Source organism: Mustela nigripes, chromosome 9 (genome assembly GCF_022355385.1).
Source record: "Mustela nigripes isolate SB6536 chromosome 9, MUSNIG.SB6536, whole genome shotgun sequence".
Classification (NCBI taxonomy): Eukaryota; Metazoa; Chordata; class Mammalia; order Carnivora; family Mustelidae; genus Mustela; species Mustela nigripes.
The window spans coordinates 61176468-61197544 of NC_081565.1; the positions used below are offsets into that span (position 1 = coordinate 61176468).

General features: G+C 38.2%; 1 protein-coding gene across 9 annotated transcripts in view; it reads right to left on the bottom strand.

The window, feature by feature from the left end:
* The window catches only part of KDM4C (lysine demethylase 4C), a 497442-nt gene that overhangs the window by 342788 nt on the left and 133577 nt on the right, over positions 1-21077 (bottom strand). For all 9 annotated transcript variants that reach the window (XM_059411675.1, XM_059411674.1, XM_059411670.1 and 6 more), the window contains 2 exons: positions 15717-15820; positions 11143-11280 (listed from right to left, as the gene is read on the bottom strand). In XM_059411675.1, the coding sequence (XP_059267658.1) occupies positions 11143-11280; positions 15717-15820 (242 nt within the window). The remainder of the gene's footprint in view (positions 1-11142; positions 11281-15716; positions 15821-21077) is intronic.

Below are 21077 nucleotides of genomic sequence, written 5' to 3' on the forward strand. Positions count from 1 at the left end.
TTTTGGAGCCACCAACTATTACCTTTCCTTCCAAAAAGATAACATGATTTATCATGCCATAGATAAGTCTCTCATACTGCACATGTGGTCATAAATACACTACTTCTGATGGTGTAAAGCTAGATATCGCTGTCCCCAACACAATGATTCTTTTTTACTCAAGAAAATCAGTACAGTAAATAACTTTTCTTCCCTTCGAGACAATCACAGTGCTTGAGGCTGCTGCGACACAAAAACAAAATATCTTCACAAATGTCTCCAAACAGTCAAGCTGAAAATCTAAGCCAAAGTTTCATTTAACAGCCTGTCAGTTTTTTGATGTGAAGCTAATGAATGCAGTGGCAAACAAATCCATCAAACCTAACATCAAAACAACTGCACTTCATCCTACCAAACAGAAAAATGAAATACAACCTGCAGGCCAGCTCTTTGATCCAGCCTACCCAGCAAGCAGACCTGTGAGTACCATCACAGCTGCTGCACCGAAGTAATCATGGACGTCATTCCACCACAGAAGGAAAGAAGGCTCCAGAAATGGAAAACATTCATCTCAAATATGCATCAATATCTTATTTCAATTGCTAAAGTGTTACATAGTTTTACATTTCTACCAGAAAAAAATACAGCATTTCATTCTAGATTACTCAAGTTCAAAACTATAAACATGCCTAAAATAAATAACTAGATAGTATGTTCTATTCATACTACAGTTTTGAAAATGGAGGTTTATTAAAAGCCCTTCTGTTCTTTATGAAAACTCCTTGAAGACAAAGAAAACACATCTTTCTTCTTTGTAAAAACACAGGCACAATTCCTGTTGCAAAAGAGGAACTCACTGAGCACTCCTGAAGCTGAACTCTGCCTAACTCAGTAGGCAAATGGGCATGTAGCTATCTATAAAATTCCTCTCAATTTTTCTTCAGTGAAAACCTTACCTCTGATCAATGTAATGGGGGAAATTACATAACCCCCTTCTTAGGTAAGTGAGTTCTCTTAAAGGCAAGGTCTTTCTGTTCTAGAGTATAATTTTCTGAATAAAAATCACCAATAGGGACGCCTGGGTGGCTCAGTTGGTTAAGCAGCTGCCTTCGGCTCAGGTCATGATCCCAGCGTCCTGGGATCGAGTCCCACATCGGGCTCCTTGCTAGGCAAGGCCTGCTTCTCCCTCTGTCTCTGCCTGCCATTCTGTCTGCCTGTGCTTGCTCTTTCTCCCCCTCTCCCTCTCTGATAAATAAATAAAATCTTTAAAAAAAAAATCACCAATAATTCCAATATTACCAGTGACCCTGGGGTTATCTTTTCAAACCCAATGTTTTGGGTTTCTTTTGTTTTAAACAAAAAACTGAGATTTGGAGGAGGAGGGGCAAGATGGCAGAGAAGTAGGAGACCCTGTTTCAACTGGTCCCCTAAGGTGACCTAATTATCTACGAGAACACTTTGAACACCCATGAAATCAGCCTGAGATGTAAGATTATACACTTCTGGATCTCTATGGAGGCAGAAGGTATCAGTGGAGAGGTAAAGCAGAGTGGGAATGCCTGGACTGATATCGGAGGATAAACAGAAGGGTGAAGGAGCCACCCACTGGAAAATAATATCCCAATACAAAAGTTCTCTGTGGTTGGGGACCAGCATTAACTTAAAGTCTGGTTGAAGGTACTCAAAAAGAGCAAAAGAGCTTAAGGGACAACTGGTAGAATCGGGTAGTCAGGGACCTAAGCCCACGGACCCAGGACGACCACTGCCGGTGACCACCTGTGCCAGAGAGTGTGGCAGAGCCTCCATGGTCCCTGAGCGCACCACCACTGGGCTGGACACACTCCCACCCTCGTGTGAGACAATCTGGTATGGGCGCCAGCCGCCACTCGCTAGGTCCACACCCTTCTGTGCTCCCCTGAACTCCCCAAACTGTGAGGGGGCTGTGAGTGTACTCCCCCCAAACCTAAGGGAGCTTGGTGTATGCACTAGCCAGCTGTCTCTAGGACCAGCTGAGGATCTGGTCAGTCCCAGTCTGCACTTGAGAGAACCCGCTAATCTCTGGTCCGGGTCCCTAGGCAGCGGCAGCCTTCTGCAACCTGCCCAACAATGATGTCTGGACCCCTGACAGCAGTCCCAGCAAAGGCAGACACAGGAAGCAGGCTCCCTGGACCAATACTGCTTGAGGTTTTAGTAGCACGGGAGTGCAGAGACAACAGGCACCTCCTGTGACCACTGAGATGGTGGCTGGGGGCGTTCACCGCCTGTGGGAGGTTGTGCGGTTCAGCAGACATTGCAGAGGGGGCGTCTGTGTGTTCTGTACCACCGAGAGGGGAGCAGACTGAGGCTCCCCTCTGAGGTGGAGGTCTGGGTGCAGTATGCTTTCCACTAAACCTCAAAAAGCCACTAAAGAACAAAAACCTCTACAGAATAAAGGCCTGAAAAACCGGTTTCCACAGAGCCCAGCCACTTGATAGGGGACAGGACTCAATGCAAGCAAGACTGACTGAAAAACAATGCAGCAGGCCCCTCCTCCAGAAAGCAGGCCAAAAGAACAAGAGGACAACCTCCACAGGGTCCCCATAAAACAGTAAAATCCTAACATGAGGGGAAAATAATATATTAAGCTCCTGGTATTGTCCTAAAACCTGTATATTTCATAGGTACAACTTTTTTTTAAATTGTTCTCACAATCCTTGTACTTTTTAACTTTTTTAACCTACTTACCATTACAACTAGAGGTTTAATACAACATATTCCATAATAACCTTTTAACTTGAACTTTTTTCTTACATAGACCTGTTTTTCTTTTCTATTTTTTTTAATATACATATAGATATAAGCTTCAAGGTAATCCTCTTTCCCTAATCAATACTACCCCTATACATAAATCAGTTTTAATTTCCCTTTATCTTGGTAAAGTTGAGTCCTTTAACAAAGATACCAAGATACACCCAAGAACAATCAAAATAACCTTCCTCAACCACCTCAAGGATTTATAACCACCTTCCCATCTTCTTCTTCTGTTAGTGTTTCTGTGTATTTGTTTTTGCTGGTGTTATAGAAATCTTATCCTTGGGATTCATTTGGGCTGAGTTCTGTTTTGTGGGTTTTTTTTTCCTTGTCATTTACGTTTTTTGGTCTTTTTGTTTGTCTGTTTTGTTTATATACCTCATAAATCTTACTTTTAGGGCTCATTCTGCTGGGTTTTCTCTTTTCTCTCTCTCTCTTTTTCTCTTTTTTCTTTCTTTTTGTTGGTGACTTCCAATTGCTCTGAAACGTTCCAGGGTGCACCCTGCCTGGATTGTGGTTGATATATTCAGCTATACATCTCTTCAACCACCTCTCACCAAAATGACTAGGAAGAACCCCCAACAGAGGAAAAATTCAGAGACTGTGCCCTCTCCATCAGAACTATTGAATATGGACATAAATAGTATGTCAGAAAGCGAATACGGGGTAACAATTATCCAGGCAATGGCTAGTTTGGAGAAAACCATTAGCGACAACATAGAATCTCAAAGGGCAGAAGTGAGAACTGCCCGGGAAAAAGTTAAAAATGTAATAAATGAGACCCAATCTAATCTAAATACTCTAAGAGCTAGGGTAACCGAGGCAGAAGATGGAATTAGTGATCTAGAGGACAAAATGATAGAGAAAAAGGATCAGGAGGAGGCATGGAACAAATAGCTTAGAAGTCATGAAAACAGAACTAGGGCAATAAATGATGCCATGAAACATTCCAAAATCAAAATTATTGGGATCTGTGAAGGGCTGGAAAAAGACAGAACTAGAAGATAATAGTTGAACAACTACTGGATGAAAATTTTCCCAGTCTGAGAAATGGATCAAGCGTTCGTGTCCTAGAGGCAGAAAGAACACCGACAAAGAACACCTGCCTCAAGGCACTTAATTATGAATCTCATGAATCATAATTTTGACAGGAGCTTCTGAGGGCAGCTAGAAAGAAGAGATTCTTTATGTACAGAGAAAGGTCCATCAGAATAACATCAGACCTGTCCACAGAAACCTGGCAAGCCAGAAAGGGCTGGAAAGACATATTCAGGGCACTAAATGAGAAGAACATGCAGCCAAGAATACTTTATCCAGCAAGGCTGACATTCAAAATGGATGAAGAAATAAAGAGCTTCCAAGACTGGCAAGGTTTAAAAGAGTATGTGACCACCAAGCTGGTACTAAAGAAGTATTAAGGGGGGTTCTATAAACGAAAAAGAACCCAAGCATGACATAGACCAGAAATTTACAGAGTCAATCTATACAAACAAGGACTTCACAGGCAACATGATGTCGATAAAAACTTATCTTTCCATAATCACTCTAAATGTGAAGAGCCTAAATGCTCCCAGAAAATGGCACAGGGCTGCAGATTGGATAAAATGACAGAACCCATCCATATACTGTCTACAAGAGACACATTGGGAACCAAAAGATACATCCACACTGAAAGTGAAGGGATGGGAAAGCATCCTTCATGCCAATGGGCCTCAAAAGAAAGCTGGAGTAGCGATTCTCATATCAGATAAATTAGATTTTAAACTAAAGACTGTAGTCAGAGATAAAGAATGACACTACATCATTCTTAAAGGATCTATCCACCAAGAAGATCTAACAATTGTAAATATTTATGCCCCCCATTTGGGAGCAGCCAACTACATAAGACAATCTGTTAATCAAGATAAAGAGCCATAGTGATATGGATACATTAATAGTAGGGGATCTTAACACACCACTCTCAGTAACAGTAAGATCATCCAAGCAGAAAATCAATCAAGAAACAAGAGCTTGGGCACCTGGGTGGCTCAGTGCGTTAAGCCTCTGCCTTCAGGTCAGGTCATGATCTCCGGGTCCTGGGATCAAGTCCTGCATCAGGCTCTCTGCTCATCAGAGAGCCTGCTTCCCCCTCTCTGCCTACTTATGATTTCTCTGTGTGTGTGTCAAATAAATAAATAAAATCTTCAAAAAAAAAAAAAGAAAGAAAGAAAGAAACAAGAACTTTGAATGACACTTAGACCAGATGGACCTCATAGATATATACAGAATGTTCCACTCTAAAACAACGGAATACTCATTCTTCTCAAGCGCACATGGAACTTTCTCCAGAATAGAGCACATACTGGGTCACATAGCAGGGCTCAACTGATACCAAAAGATTGAGATTATTCCCTGCATATTCTGAAATCACAATGCTTTGAAACTGGAAATCAGCCACAAGAGAAAGTTTGGAAGGAATTCAAACACTTGGAAGCTAAAGACCATCCCGCTTAAGAATGTTTAGATCATGATATGGTGAATGCTGTGAACTGTGTAAGCCTGACGATTCACAGACCTGTATCCTTGGGGCAAATAATACATTACCTGTTAATAAAAATAAATAACAAAAAGAAGAAATGAAAAAGGAAAAAAAAAAAAAAGAATGTTTGGAACAACCAGGAAATCAAAGAAGAACTTAAAAGAATTCATGGAAACCAATGACAATGAAGACACATTAGTGCAAAACCAATGGGATAGGGCAAAGGGGGTCCTCAGCAAGAAATACACAGCCATCCATCCAAGTCTCACTCAGAAAACTGAAAAATTCTGAATTCACCAGCTCTCTTTACACCTTAAAGAACTGGGAAACCAACAAAAAATTAAGCCAATGCCACGCACCGAAGGGAAATAATCAAGATTAGAACAGACATCAATGAGATAGAAACCAGAGATACAGTAGAACATATCAACAAAACTAGAAGCTGGTTTTTTTTTTGAAAGAATCAATAAGATAGATAAACTGCTGGCCAAACTAATCCAAAAGAGGAGAGAGAGGAACCAAATTAATAAAATTATGAATGAAAGGGGAGAGATCACAGCTAACACCAAGGAAATAGAAACAGTTATCAGAAATTATTATCAATAACTATATGCCAATGAGTTAAGCAATCTAGATGAAATGAATGGATTCCTGGAAACCTATTAACTTCCAAGACTGAAACAGGAAGAAATTGACAACCTGAAGAGATCAGTATCTAGTAATGAGATTGAAGCAGTGATCAAAAACCTCCCAAAAAACAAGAGCCCAGGACCTGATGCATTTCCTGGGGAATTCTACCAAACATTCAAAGAAGAAATAATACCTATTCTCCTGAAGCTATTTCAAGAATAGATACAGAAGGAAAGCTTCCAGACTCTTTCTATGAGGCCAGCATTACACTAATCCCCAAACTAGGCAAAGAGCCCATCAAAAAGAATTTCAGACCAATGTCCCTGATGAATATGGATACCAAGGATTCTCAACAAGATCCTAGCTGATAGGATCCAACAGTACATTAAAAAGATTATCCACCATGACCAGGTGGGTTTTATCCCTGTGATGCAAGCATGGTTCAATATTCACAAATCAATCAATATGATAGAACAAATCAATAAGAGAAGAGACAAGAACCGCATGGTCCTTTGAATTGATGCAGAAAAAACATTTGAAAAGATACAGCATCCGTTCCTGATTAAAATGCTTCAAAGTATAGGGATAGAGGGAACATTCCTCAACTTCATAAAATCTATCTATGAAAAACCCACAGCGAATATCTTTCTCAATGGGGAAAAGCTGGCAGATATCCAAGATCTATAGAGAACTTCTCAAACTCAACACCCAAAAAACAAATAATCAAGTCAAAAAATGGACAGAAGATATAAACAGACACTTCTCCAAAGAAGACATACAAATGGCTAACAGACACATGTTCATCATCATTAGCCATCAGGGAGATTCAAATCAAAACCACATTGAGATACTACCTTATACCAGTTAGAATGGCCAAAATTAACAAGACAATAAACAACAAGTGTTGGAGAGGATGTGAAGGGGGAACCCTCTTACACTGCTGGTGGGAATGCAAGCTGGTGCAGCCACTTCGGAAAACAGTGTGGAGATTCCTCAAAAAATTAAAAATACAGCAAGCCTATGACCCTGCAATTGCACTCCTGGGTATTTACCCCAAAGATACAGATGCAGTGAACAGAAGGACCACCTATACCCCAATGTTCATAGCAGCAATGGCCATAGTCGCCAAATTATGGGAAGAACCGAGATGCCCTTCAACAGACAAATGGATAAAGAAGATGTGGTCTATATATACAATAGAGTATTATGCCTCTATCAGAAAGGATGAATATCCAACTTTTATATCAACATGGACAGGACTGGAGGAAATTATGCTGAGTGAAATAAATCAAGCAGAGAGAGTCAATTACCATATGGTTACACTTACTTGTGGAGCGTAAGGGACACAGAGGACATTGAGTGAAGGAGAGAAGTGAGTTGGGGGAAATCAGAGGGGAAGACAAACCATGAGAGATTGTGGACTCTGAGAAACCAACTGAGGGTTTTGGAGGGGAGGGGGGTGGACGGTTGGGAGGGCCTGGTGGTGGGTATTAAGGAGGGCACGTATTGCATGGAGCACTAGGTGTGATGCATAAACAATGAAGCTTGGTACACTGAAAAATAAAAATTTTTTTAAAGATTTTATTTATTTATTTGACAGAGAGAAATTACAAGTACACTGAGAGGCAGGCAGAGAGAGAGAGAAGGAAGCAGGCTCCCTCCTGAGCAGAGAGCCCGATGCGGGACTCGATCCCAGGACCCTGAGATCATGACCTGAGCCGAAGGCAGCGGCTTAACCCACTGAGCCACCCAGGCGCCCCATGAAAAATAAAATTTTTTAAAAAATTTTAAAAACCTCAGGAGAATAGCTTCAGGAGAATAGGTATTATTTCTTCTTTGAAATTTGGTAGAATTCCCCAGGAAATGCATCAGGTCCTGGGCTCTTGTTTTTTGGGAGGTTTTTGATCACTGCTTCAATCTCATTACTAGATACTGATCTCTTCAGGTTGTCAGGGCTTTGTAAAGCTTTTTTCTAAGTCATCAAATTAGAAATATTGGTTTGTAATATATAAAATATAACCAGTACAGACCCACATGCTGTACCACATTAATTCTGTCCCACAAAGAGACTCTGTCTTGGAACCTTTTATGTATTCTACCCATGTGACAGGCAAAGGAGATCTCATTTCCCCTAGTCCTTCAACTATGAAAAAACCATGCCATTATTTTTTAAATTATCTGCCCCCCTCAAAAGCACAACTCATCCCTTGTGAATAATAACTATTTCTGTTTTTAATTAGAGACTTAAAATATATTTTTTCAAGTACATGTGTTTATAGGTACCCTAATCCCAAATAACCATAAAAACATAAAGTCATAAAACTTTGGGTACTTGAACGGGAAATATTTATAGATAAATAAAACTTACAGGACCCCTCAGATGCTACTATACACAAATATAAAACTACCCCTGAGTATAATAATAACTATCGTTTAGAATAAACTAGATAAAGCAAAGAATTCAGTAGGCAAAACTTCGTTAGTTTAAGAATTAACTTAGGTATCCTCAAAGCTAAAAGTTTGTTTGGTTTTTTCTAAGATTTATTTGTTTGTCAGAGAGAGAGAGAGAGAGAGCAAAAGCAGAGGGGAGCAGCAAGCAGAAGGAGAAGCAGACTCCCCGCTGAGCAAGGCGCCTAATGTGGGACTCCATCCCAGGACCCTAGGATCATGACGAAGGCAGATGCTTAACTGACTGAGCCACCCAGGCATCCCAAAGCTAAAAGCTTCTAGGTGCAGTTCATAACTAATCCATTATACATTTGTTCCCAGCAAAACACAAAAATTAACTGTCCAACTCACAAATTTTCCCAAAATTAAAAACTACACACACACATGCATGCATACATGCACACAATACAGTATTCATATTGCTGTGTAAAGAAATAGACTTGGAGATCAATAAAAATGTGTCAAAAAAATTACAAAGACACCAAAATATGCACAAAAATGCCATCATAGCACCCTACAATATAAGAGAACTTATTTAATGAGACTAATCAAGAAAATATTAAAACTGAGGGATATAAAAAAATAAAATAAAATAAAATTGAGGAATATGATTTTAAAAAGCATAAGTATGTTTTAGTGAAACATTCAAAACTGTATCCGTTATAAATTTAATTTCCAGTTCCTGTATAAAATAACTGAAATTAGTTACATCTATTCACAGAAGACTCTTAATATATCACCATGTCAATTATTGACTGGAACTCTCTATGATAGAGAGTTTACTGCCCTAACCTTCCCATCCCCACCAACAAAGATATGCATGTCTCAATCCCTGCAATTTGTGAATATGTCATCTTATATGTTAAAAGGGATTTTGCTTGCTCTGAAATGTAGGAGACCACATGGAAAGACCTGAGAGATACCTCTAGGAGCAAAGACCTAGATAACAGGCAGCAAGAAAATGGGAACTCAGTCCTACAACCTCAAGAAACTGAATTCAGCCAACAACCTGACTGAGCAAGGAAATGGATTCTTCAACAGCATCTTCAGTAAGAAATGCAGCCCTGCAAACATTTTGATTTTTGCTTGGTGAGACTAATATCAAACTTATAACCTATAGAACCATGGTAAGTGGGTATTGTTTTAAACCAGTACTTTTATGGTAGTTTGCTCTAATAGCAAGAGAAAACAAATACATTCTCAGAGGAGGAGAACCACATCACCAAAAGTAAGGGAAAGGTAGAGGCAACACCTAGAAACATCTCAAACACATGCAATTAAAACAATTTTTAACCAACTAGCCAAAACTGTATCATAGGCATTGAACAATTTTGTACCTAGCAAAATACCAGAACCAAGACAGTCATATTCTTTAACTAAATTGAATGATATAAATCAACACAGCATGAGTGGATATCCACATACCTAAGATTTTTTTCCCCTCATAATAAATCTATGGGGTGGAGAGGTATTTCTGATTTATAGAGGAAGAAACTAACAAAATAAATAAATGACTGTCCTAATGATATATGGTTAACTAGAAAAATAATGGGACCTTAGAGCCCTGCCTCCTCTACTATGGCATTACCTTTCTGTGAAAGCACTGTAAGTAGCTGGCCAAGACACATACTCTGAGTTTTCTATTTTTTTATTAGGTTTATTATAATATGAAAGATGTGTAATGGGAAGAAGTAGTTCAGTTCTGTTCCTTTCTAAATTACCCCTCATAAACAGAAATTACTCAGAACAGAAAAAGTCTTCTAATAGCAGGTTTCCTTTTTTCGCAAGTTCACACAAATGCTTCCTAGGCTGTCAAAGGGCTATAGTTTCATTTTAATATACTATGTAATTCTCTAAATACACATATAAATTAAACCTAGTGCTCTATTCCCTGAATATATTTCTATCCAAGTTCACCCAGTGGTTCTACATGCAAGCTTTATCAATGTAGAATGAATAATACTCATACTGTGGCCAAGAGACAGCCATGTAAGTTGTATGTGTCACTTTCCACTAAATCTGTGTCAATTTTACATACTCTGTAAAATAAACAGTTTCATTTAGAAGCTGCCCTCTGCCAGCCTGTATTTCTGCCTTCAAAGCCACAGGAAAGAAAGCAACCTAATGGAAGCTACCTTTGAAGATGTCTTCTATTTAACACCACAGGGGGAGATTAAGTAAATTAAATAGAAGTTATGGCCTGTGAATGAAAATACACAGTGTGTGAACTAAATTAAATATAACTGAGCAGGAGATGCAAAATTTTATACCAAATTTAACATAAAGATATATTTCTTGTTAAAGCATGTTCTATATTACTTTCAAGAAATTCATGTTTGTACTAAGGGCAATTTTAATCATTTCTTCTTACCATCCTCCCTCAACATCTTACTACAGTTTTAACAGAAACTTTCCTCTGTAAGTAGTTGTTTTCTAAGCCATGGACTAAACTCAATTTGGACAGAGCCAAGTCTAGCTAACGTGGAGCCACAGGGAGCCACTAAAAAATCTCACAAAAAAACAATTGGTGGCTTTAAGAAAGAAAGCAAACATCAGCTGCATAAAAATTACCTCTGCACCACATTAATCTCAAAACAGAGAACTATAGCTACAAATGATAATATAGCCCATATAAAATAAATATACCTGGTCTGAAATAAGTTATCATGATAAGAAGCACACAACATCAATGAAGGAAAAAAACTGTCGCATGTGATCTTAGGGTTTCCTGCTACAATATTACCAGAATACACATTTATTTTTGAGGCATAACTTACCAATTTAGCAACTTTCCCATAGTCAATCCATCGAACTGTAGCAAAATTTGTAGATTCTGCACAATTGAAACCATGATTAAACCCAGCATGGTAGCCATATGGAAAAGTGATCATAAATTCTCCAGCCTCCTGAGTGATCTGTAGAATAGAAATCATATAATATTTTCTAATTATAGACTTTCTAAGTTGCAAATACTATTAAAATATATTTCCAAGGGATGCCTGGGTGGCTCAGAGGGTTAAGCCTCTGCCTTCGGCTCAGGTCTTGATCTCAGGGTCTTGGGATGGAGCCCCACATCTGGGCTCTCTGCTCAGCAGGGAGCCTGCTTCCTCCTCTCTCTCTGCCTGCCTCTCTGCCTACTTGTGATCTCTGTCTGTCAAATAAATAAATAAAATCTTTAAAAAAAAAAAATATATATATATATATATATATTTCCAATAAAGAAAAGAAAAAAAAATGCCATGGTATCAGAGCTATCTAATATAAAAAAAGTAGCCCCAGATCTTTACCCAATCCATTAACAGTTTTTCAGGAAACATTAAAGACTTTTCTAAACAGGGTTACGGCAATGTTGTTCAATCATTAAATCCATAATCAAAGATATTATATTTTATATGAAGATGTTTTTAAGTTATCAAGTAAATTTGTTTTAGCACTCAACCTGCATATTTTAATACTTTAAAAATTCATATTATTGTAGTTCTGTAAAGGGACCTATTTTGACTTTTTTTTTTTTTTGCAGTTACAGCTATAGAAACTCTAATAATGCACCCTCAACAGGGTTTACTATGAATTCTGTTGCTAAATAGTTGGTGGTATTCACCAAATTATTCTTTCATAATACTCAGAAAACATACAATTAGCTATATTCCATTTAATAGTAAAATTTCTATCAAAGAACTCAAATATGTATGTATGAGTGCATCTTTAAATATAATTAAAGAAACTTGGGTAAACCAGTCAGAACTTAAAAGCAAAATGAGAAATACATTTATTCCATTCCTATTTTTTAGGTTAAAGAAATCTGGCTTTTTACAACCACCAAAACACACAAATCACACCATGAGCTATAGAAAAATAGTAAAGCAAAATTTTTCTGCTCTCTTTTAAAAATTTACCTATACTATGATGGATTATCAAATGTATTACCTATGCTTCATTTTGTCACCATGGTTCAATTCAGTCCTAAAATGCTGAGAAATGAATCTGGGAGTACGTATGTGTATGTAGACATACAGGAGACATACTGTATAAATACAGATGCACACAAGGCAATTCAGTTGCCATTTTAGGTATACAAAAATGTTGTATGTAGAAGTATTTTCTTTTACAACAAATCTGAAATTTATCTCATTGCCCTCAAGCCCATGACAGCCCAGAAGGTGTTCTACTACAATGAGCAGCACTCTGCTGCCACCTGGCAAGCAAAGAACGACTTCTCAGTGTTCAGCATGTTTCCAGTTCCATCATTCTGAGCCACATGACAACACAGCCTGGTTCTCTCCTTTCCTGGTCTAACTGAATTTCATTAATTATAATTGGGCTTGGAAACTAGGCACTTCCCTGTACTATGTGATAAAACAAAACTCAAGCTGGCCAACTATTTCTAACCCTACACATATGGGTAAAGAGGATAGGGTTGCTGCCACTGGGATAAAGTAACTACCTTCACTGTGCCATTGAATCCCACCCACAATCCTTTTCTACTCTACCTAGAAACCTCTGTTCTTGCCATGTTGAAAGAGAGTACCTGTTCCCATTGAAAGGGACTCTAAATTTTATGCTTCTATATAATTTCCAGAAACAGTGAGTCTCAGTTAGCCAAAATGTTTTTTGGCTTATTTTACTGCCTCTGTGTAATATGTACATAAGAAAGCATGGTGACAGAAAAGAACGAGTCCCTTTTATTAAAAGACTAAACAATCATCACAATTCCATATCACAAAAGAAGTTGGAAAGGAAAGTACACATCTAAAAGCAGACATTATCAGTTTATTAAACATATATATATATGTATATGTGTGTGCATATATATATATATATATATATATATATATATATATATAATTGCAAATACATTGAAAGAAATCTGGCTTTTTATAACCACCAAAACATACAAATCACACCATGAGCTATAGAAAAGAATGTTACTTTGACTGTGAAATGATTGCCTAAAAACAGGGTCAAAATGAGGAGAAAGAGGGCTATGCAAAACCCTTTTATAGATCATCTCTTTTCATCCTCATAATAGTCCTATTAAGTGGGTACTATTATTATCATCGTTCTCCAGCTAAAGTAACTGAAACTCAGAAAAATTATGTAATTTCCCCAAGTGACAGAAACAGGAATGAACTTGGGAAGTTTAATTCAGAAGCCTACACTACTCTGTCCCATGATACATTATCATCATCAGAGAATAAGTTCCTTGAGGAGTACAGAGTCATCACATATTCTTTGTCAACATGGAAAGGGAAATGGCAGTATTTCACATAAAAAACTGCAAATGTCAATCAGATGGTGAGGCACTGGTGTCTTCAGAAGCCATGAAATGTCCCAACCTCAAGAGATTAAAGGAGAACCTGTCATCTGGTGATTTACCAAGTAGTACTGAAAAGCCACAGCCCAGAAAGGGGTGCAGGGCACCTGCCTCCTTCTCCCCAGAGCTTGGAAAGGAGCTACAAGCTCCAAAGGCCTCCAATCCTGGGGAAATGAACCAATCCCACACTCTGCTATTTCACAGGACCCTCTCTTCAAAGACCAGCTTGATCAGTATCTATCACCAGCCCTAAAATCATTAAGGATTTTCTGTTCTTGGGAGACTATTCCATTCATTCTCCTCTCCTCTTCTAAAATTCCAACTTAAATAGAAGTGTCTAATTAAGTTAATGCCAACCACCTAAAAGAAAGACTCACTGATGATGTGTCTGAGACTAAAAAGCCCAGTGCCTAGAGGTATCTGTAAGTAAGACAGAACCTCACAGTGGCAGTGGCCCATCTGGGGGACACAGCCCCTGCCCTCTGTACCTGTGAGTGCTGTAGTCCATCACCAGCTTCTCTCCACACACAGGCACATCCCCCACAGTATACATCTCAAAGACCTGCTTTTTGTCAAGGCTAAGACTATGCGAGTAAAACAGTGGTGAGAGCATCCCTGTCACACAAGACAAATATGTCTCATCTCATGCATGAATACAGCATAGACAGTTTGTGAGTGAGCAGCAACCACCTCCAAGTTGAAGAATGACTCCTCGTCCTTACAAAAATTCTACACTGAACAAAGCTGGGGGTGGGGGGATGTGCTTTCAGGGCTGGGGATTAAGAAGAGGTAAAGATTTAGTCACAAGTGAAAAACTTCTAAAGTGAAAAACAACAAATATTATGGGAAGAAAAGTCAAATTAAAAAGTGAAGAAAAAAAGATGAAGAGAGTGTAGCTATTTATTAATATGTCCACAAGTAGCTAATTCCTAAATCCTCTTCTAACTGAGACGAGCTTTTATTTATCTGGTCAAAAGCTTTTTGTCACTTTAGCTTCTTCACATAAAAGTTCTCATGTTCAAAAAAGAGTTCTCATGCTCATAATAATTCTGACCCAGTAACTACCCATGGGCACAAAGAAAGAGGAACCCAGTATGTACTGAGCCTTACAGAACCTAATCTTCAGAAATATTTCAAAGAAGCAACTTCTGATTATTAAATCATCAGGCAATTTTATTCATGATGAACGCTCAATTGTTTTATGTCTGAATATGTTTAGAAGCAACATACTGGTATTGTAATCATAGACTCTAACCAACCAAACTAACGATAATTGTTCTGAGTTCTTTTTTCTTAAGATTTATATTTACGTAAGAGAAAGAGAGAGCATGCCTGTGCACACAAGTGAGGGGAGGGGAAGAGGGACAAGAAGACTCCCTCCTGAGTGCCTAGCCCACGGGAGGGGCTCCATCCCAGGTCTCTGAGATCACAACCTAAGCCATAGTCAGATGCTTAACTAACTGAGCCACCCAGGTGCCTCTGTTCTGAGTTCTTTTTAAAAAATAGATCACACATACATAAACTATGTTGTTCATATAAAAGTCCTTAATGTAGAAGTGCTACATCTTATTTTGTTGAATGTCCTGCATTTTACTTTTAGTATTATTATAAGTGAACTATAACCAGCATGAAATTATAGTAAATGTACCCTGAAATAAAACTAATTTCATGGGGCACCTGGCTGGCTCAGTGGGTTAAGCCGCTGCCTTCGGCTCAGGTCATGATCTCAGGGTCCTGGGATTGAACCCCACATCAGGCTCAGCAGGGAGCCTGCTTCCCCCTCTCTCTCTCTGCCTGCCTCTGCCTACTTGTGATCTCTCTCTCTGTCAAATAAATAAATAAAATCTTTAAAATAAAGTAATTTCAAATTAGTACTCAGATAAATAATTGTTATGTTATAAAACATGAATCTGCATTTTTCTCCCCACATCCTAAAAACCCTATTTGAAGTCAAGGATATATTAGTTTGTGTTAAATCTGTCTTACATATAAATACTATGCACACAAAATGAATGTTAAAAAATAATACTAATTTACCTTATCAAAGGGAATACCATATTTCTTCAATACAGACGGAGATATCAGTGTCATCTTGTGGCGAAGAAATGCATCACACCCTTGAGAACTGCTTGGGAAAAAACCTAAATGGAAACAATGAATATAAGTAGTGATGTGCCAATTATGATAAAATTTCAGATAGATTTTTTTAAAGCTTATGTTCTAGTATTCTCACAGAAAGACCGTTCTATGCAAACATATACCAACTCCATCAAAAAAACCCTGGTACTAAAAATTAGAGTCAGAATTCTTAAAAGCTAAAGGATACATCTTTATATCACTAAAGGCTGACCTTCCTTACAAAAAGAGCTACCAAGAATTGTTTTCATAAGATATAAAATTACTAAGCCTTACAAATTTCAACTTACAAATTTTAATTCAACCTAATATCTGGTAAATGGAGAAAATAATAAAGATGGTTAGCAAAGGTTAATACACATTTTAATACAGAAATCTCTCATTTTAAGAAAGATTCCTAGAGGTGATCGTTCCAAATACCTGGCAAGAGAAGAAACAGCAGTTCCCCACCTTTTTGTGTTTCTTTCTGATCAATTTAATACAGTTAACTGATACTGTAGATGCTGCTGCTATTAAAGACAGGAGTGCATACGTCCCTTAAATTAGTATTTTTGTGTTCTTTGGGTAAATTTCACTCATACATGGAATTTAAGAAACAAAACAAGCTAGCAAATAGGAAAAACAACAAAGAGAGGCAAACCAAGAAACAGACTCTTAAATATAGAAAGTAAACTAATGGTTACCAAAAGGGAGGTGGGTGAGGGGAATAGGTGTAATGTGTGATGGGGATTAAGAAGTGCACGTGTTGTGATGAGCACCGGTGGAAGTACTGAATCACTATATCGTACACCTGAAACTAATATTACACTGCATGTTAACTAACTGGAATTTAAATTAAAAGGTTAGCTGCTACCAATTTCCTGAACCAAATTCCCAGACAGCTCCGGTCAAATGCTTGGAAACCTGTCCCACCAGTCTGTGTGGGAGCAGTGTTTTGAGCAGTCCTTTAAATGAGGAAACTTAAGATGCAGCAACCCTTTTGCTCAATAGTATATCAAGGACCAAAACATAGTTGTTTTTCTCCACCACTGACTTCATCCCTGTAGTTTTTGTCTGAGGCAGAGTCATTAATTCAGCCACGCAAGCTACAGGAAAATGAATATGCATAATGCCCTGCTCTTCGCCTTACTTACTCAGAGAGAAACACTACCAACGCAAAGCAAGTGGGAAAGCAAGAAGGGGAAGTGGGAAAGCAAGAAGGGAAAGAGACACAGGGAAAAGACAGAGAAGAATCCTAGAGAGAGAACCCAGAAAGAAAACAGAACTCACCAAGAAGACAAGGTGATGCACATGATAAAGTGGGTAGAGGCACAGAAGCTGTTTAATTCCTTCACTGCCAAAATGAAGACAAAGCCACTAGAAATGTTACTTATCTAACTCTATAGCTCACTACATGCAAATAGTTCAAGATGTGACCAATTTGACAAAAGGATTACCAGTATTCATTAACTATGAACAATTTTAACCTCATGGAAGTGTCTCACAATATTTTTAAAGTAAATCAAAACCACAATGAGATACCATTCTAACACCCGTTAGAATGCCTAAAATTAACACGACAGGGAACAACAAATGCAGCCAAGGATGTGGAGAAAGGGGAACCCTCTTACATCGTTGGCAGGAATGCAAGCTGGTACAGCCACTCTAGAAAACAGTACGGAGGTTTCTCAAGAAGTTAAGATTAGAGCTACCTTACAACCCAGCAACTGCACTACTGGGTATTTATCTAAAAGATACCAACATAGTAATCCCAAGGGGCACCTGAACCTCAATGTTCATAGCAGCAATGTCCACAATAGCCAAAATGTGGAAGGAGCCAAGATGCCCTTCAATAGTTGAAGAGGTAAAGAAGATGTGGTTCATATTTACAATGAAATATTATTCAACCATCAGAAAGGATGAATACTACCATTTATATCCATCACATGGATGGAAGTGAGGGTATAATGCTAAGTGAAATAAGTCAATCAGAGAGACAGTTATCATATGATTTCACTCATATGTGGAATATAAGGAACAGCACAGAGGATCATAGGTGAAGGGAGGGAAAACTGAATGGGAAGAAATCAGAGAGGAAGAAAAACCATGAGTGACTCTTGAGTCCGGGTAAACAAACTGAGAGTTGTGGAAAGGGAGGTAGGTGGGGGGATGGAATAATTGGGTGATTGGCATTAAGGAAGGCATGTGATATGATAAGCACTGGGTGTTATATGCAATTAATGAATCATTGAACACTACATCAAAAACTAATGATGTACTGTAAGTTGGCTAATTGAATTTAAATTAAAAAAAAAAAAAGAGGGGTGCCTGGGTGGCTCAATGGGTTAAGCCTCTACCTTCAGCTCTGGTCATGATCTCAGGGTCCTGGGATCGAGCCCTGCGTTGGGCTCCCTGCTCAGCAGGGAGCCTGCTTCCCCCCTCTCTGCCTGCTTCTTGTCTACTTGTGATCTCCTTCTGTTAAATAAATAAATAAATATTTTTAAACAAATAAATGAAAAAGAAAAAATATAAATAAATAGGACTTATTGATGCCACCATGGAGTATGTGATCATCAGAAGGAAACAGATCAACTAGCCAGGAAAAAGCCATTAGGGTATAAGGAACCACCTGCAAAAGGTAGGATGTTCTGCTTAAACATCTGCATCTGAGTTTTTTAAATAGCTGGAAATTTTTAAAGTATATGGCAAAGAAAACAACAGAAATACTATCATTCCAGGGGCTCAGTCGGTTAAGCATCTGACTCTTGATTTCACTCATGTCATGATCTCAGGGTTGTGAGAGTGGGCTCCATGCTGGCCATAGAGCCTGCTTAAGATTCTCTCTCTCCCTCTCCCTCTGCCCCTCTCGCCCCTCACCCTGCCTCCACAGTCATGCACACTCTCTGTCTCTCTAAAAAAGAAAAAGAAAAGAAAAAGAAATACTACCATTCCCTACAATACCAATAGGAATAAAAGGAATCATTTTGTCCTATATGGTCACTTGAGGCAGCCCTCTGTATATGGTTAATATATATTATATATAAATAGGAAATAGAATATTATACCAAATAAACGACCCTATGAAAAAAATGCAGATTTCAGTGAATGGAGAGAAAATACCACACTAATGTAACGGCCATATCTACACACTAAGACATGCTGAGTCTTACACCACAGACAGTAAAGCACAGGAGGGAGGTCCCCACACACACAACCCATGGAAACATTTTTAATATTACAATTCAAATGGATTTATCAAACTTCTGAAATCTGTATCTCTGCGCATCCTAAATGAATTGACTTTTAAATTAAAATCAATGAAGAAAGAGGAGTCTATTCAATTTTCTTTTGATACAGATTTGTAATCAGGACCTGAAAAATATGGTGACTGGTCATAAGTTAATTTAAATTGGAAAACCACTGAAGTAAGGTAATTTGCAGCGTATTAAAAACTTTGGTTTAGAATTTGTATTTACAACAGGCTATCAGAATTACATTTTACACTACTGGAAAACACCTCATAATCAGCACAAATTATGCTCAAGCATGTGCCTCAAAATGAGTTTTACCTCAAAATATCTGCATGAATACATGGTTCATATTCGCCTCACCCCACAGTCTATGAAAATTATTTTATCAACGTATAAACAACCCAGTATAGCCAGAATACTATTAGATACAAAATGATAGTATTTTTAAAAACTCAGAATTACGCTGGCTGAAGAAATGTTGGTGTATTTAATAATAAGTAAAATAAAAAAACAACTTTGGGGTCATTTGCATAAAGAAACAACAGTAACATGGATAGAAATGATAATATTTAAGTAAAAATTCAACCTAAGATAATTAAAGTTTTTGAAGAGTCACCAAGAAAAAAGATAGTATGTGTTAAAACTTCTGCAAACAAGTTCTTCAAAATATGCCTCTCAGAATCATTTTTTCTACTCTAATATTTGCTTTCTTGACATTCTCTTTTCTAAGTTTTGAATAATTTATTTAGATGAAGTACTCTCTGGAAGTTATATTTTAATGTTACTACTGTAAGAGTCCATAAATTTTTCCAGTTAACCAGTCACACAGGGCAACCATCTGCTCTTCCACAATCTTGGAAATCAAGAAGTTCCAATAAAGAGAAAATTTTAGGGGCGCCTGGGTGGCTCAGTGGGTTAAAGCCTCTGCCTTCAGCTCGGGTCATGATCCCAGGGAGCCTCCCTCCCCCCCTTCTCTCTACCTATCTCTCTGCCTACTTGCAATCTCTGTCAAATAAATAAATAAAATCATTTTAAAAAATTAAAATAAAGAAAAAGTTTTACATTGAACCTTCAATCATCTAGTTAAGGAAATAGCAGCTAGCATCCCACTGCCACACCTCACACCCCATGGTCTCTAAGTAATGTGCTATATGTAGAACACACAGAATAAACCTGACTCATAATTCTGTACTCCTGTCACGTTAGGTCACTTGTTTTATTCTTACATAAAAACAAACATATTAAGGGAACAAGATACAAAATATGCATGAGTGCTGTAGGGAGATGTGGTTTCAGTCTCTTATTTTAAAAGATTTTATTTATTTGAGAGAGAGCATGCAAGCACATGTGAGGGGGGTAGTATGGAGGGGAGGGAGAAGCAGACTCCCCACAGAGCAGGGAGCCCCACGTGGAGCTTGATCCCAGGACCCCAAGATCATTACCTGAGCCAAAGGGAGATGTTTAACCAACTGAGCCACAAAGCCACCCAAAGTATCTTCTTCTATAGGGATATTTTGGTAGGAGCATTTTGAGAGTCAGACTACAAGGTGCAAACTATGCTATGGGATTCCGTATAAATCTTACTCAATCCCCTCTTACTGGTGCTTAACACACATACTTATTTGAGCACCAACCTTCCTCTCTCCTTTAACACTCTTGACTAACACACTTCTTCTCTGGTATAAATTGGAGAGCTAAGTTTTAGACCAAAGAGCTAATTGTTGGAAATATTTTTTATTATCTCTATAACTTTTATTTCTTGTTTTACTGATTTTTTTAGTGTATTATGTTAGTCACCATACAATACATCATTAGTTTTTGATGTAGTGTTCCAAGATTCATTGTGTTCCTTAATACCCATCACCAGGCTCACCCACGCTCCCCTCTAAAACCCTCAGTTTGTTTCTCAGAGCCCACAGTCTTTCATGGTTCATCCCTCCTCTGATCCCCCCCCTTCACTTTTCCTTTCCTTCTCCTACTGTCCTCCATGTTATTCCTTGTGTTCCACAAGGAAGTAAAACCATATGGTAAT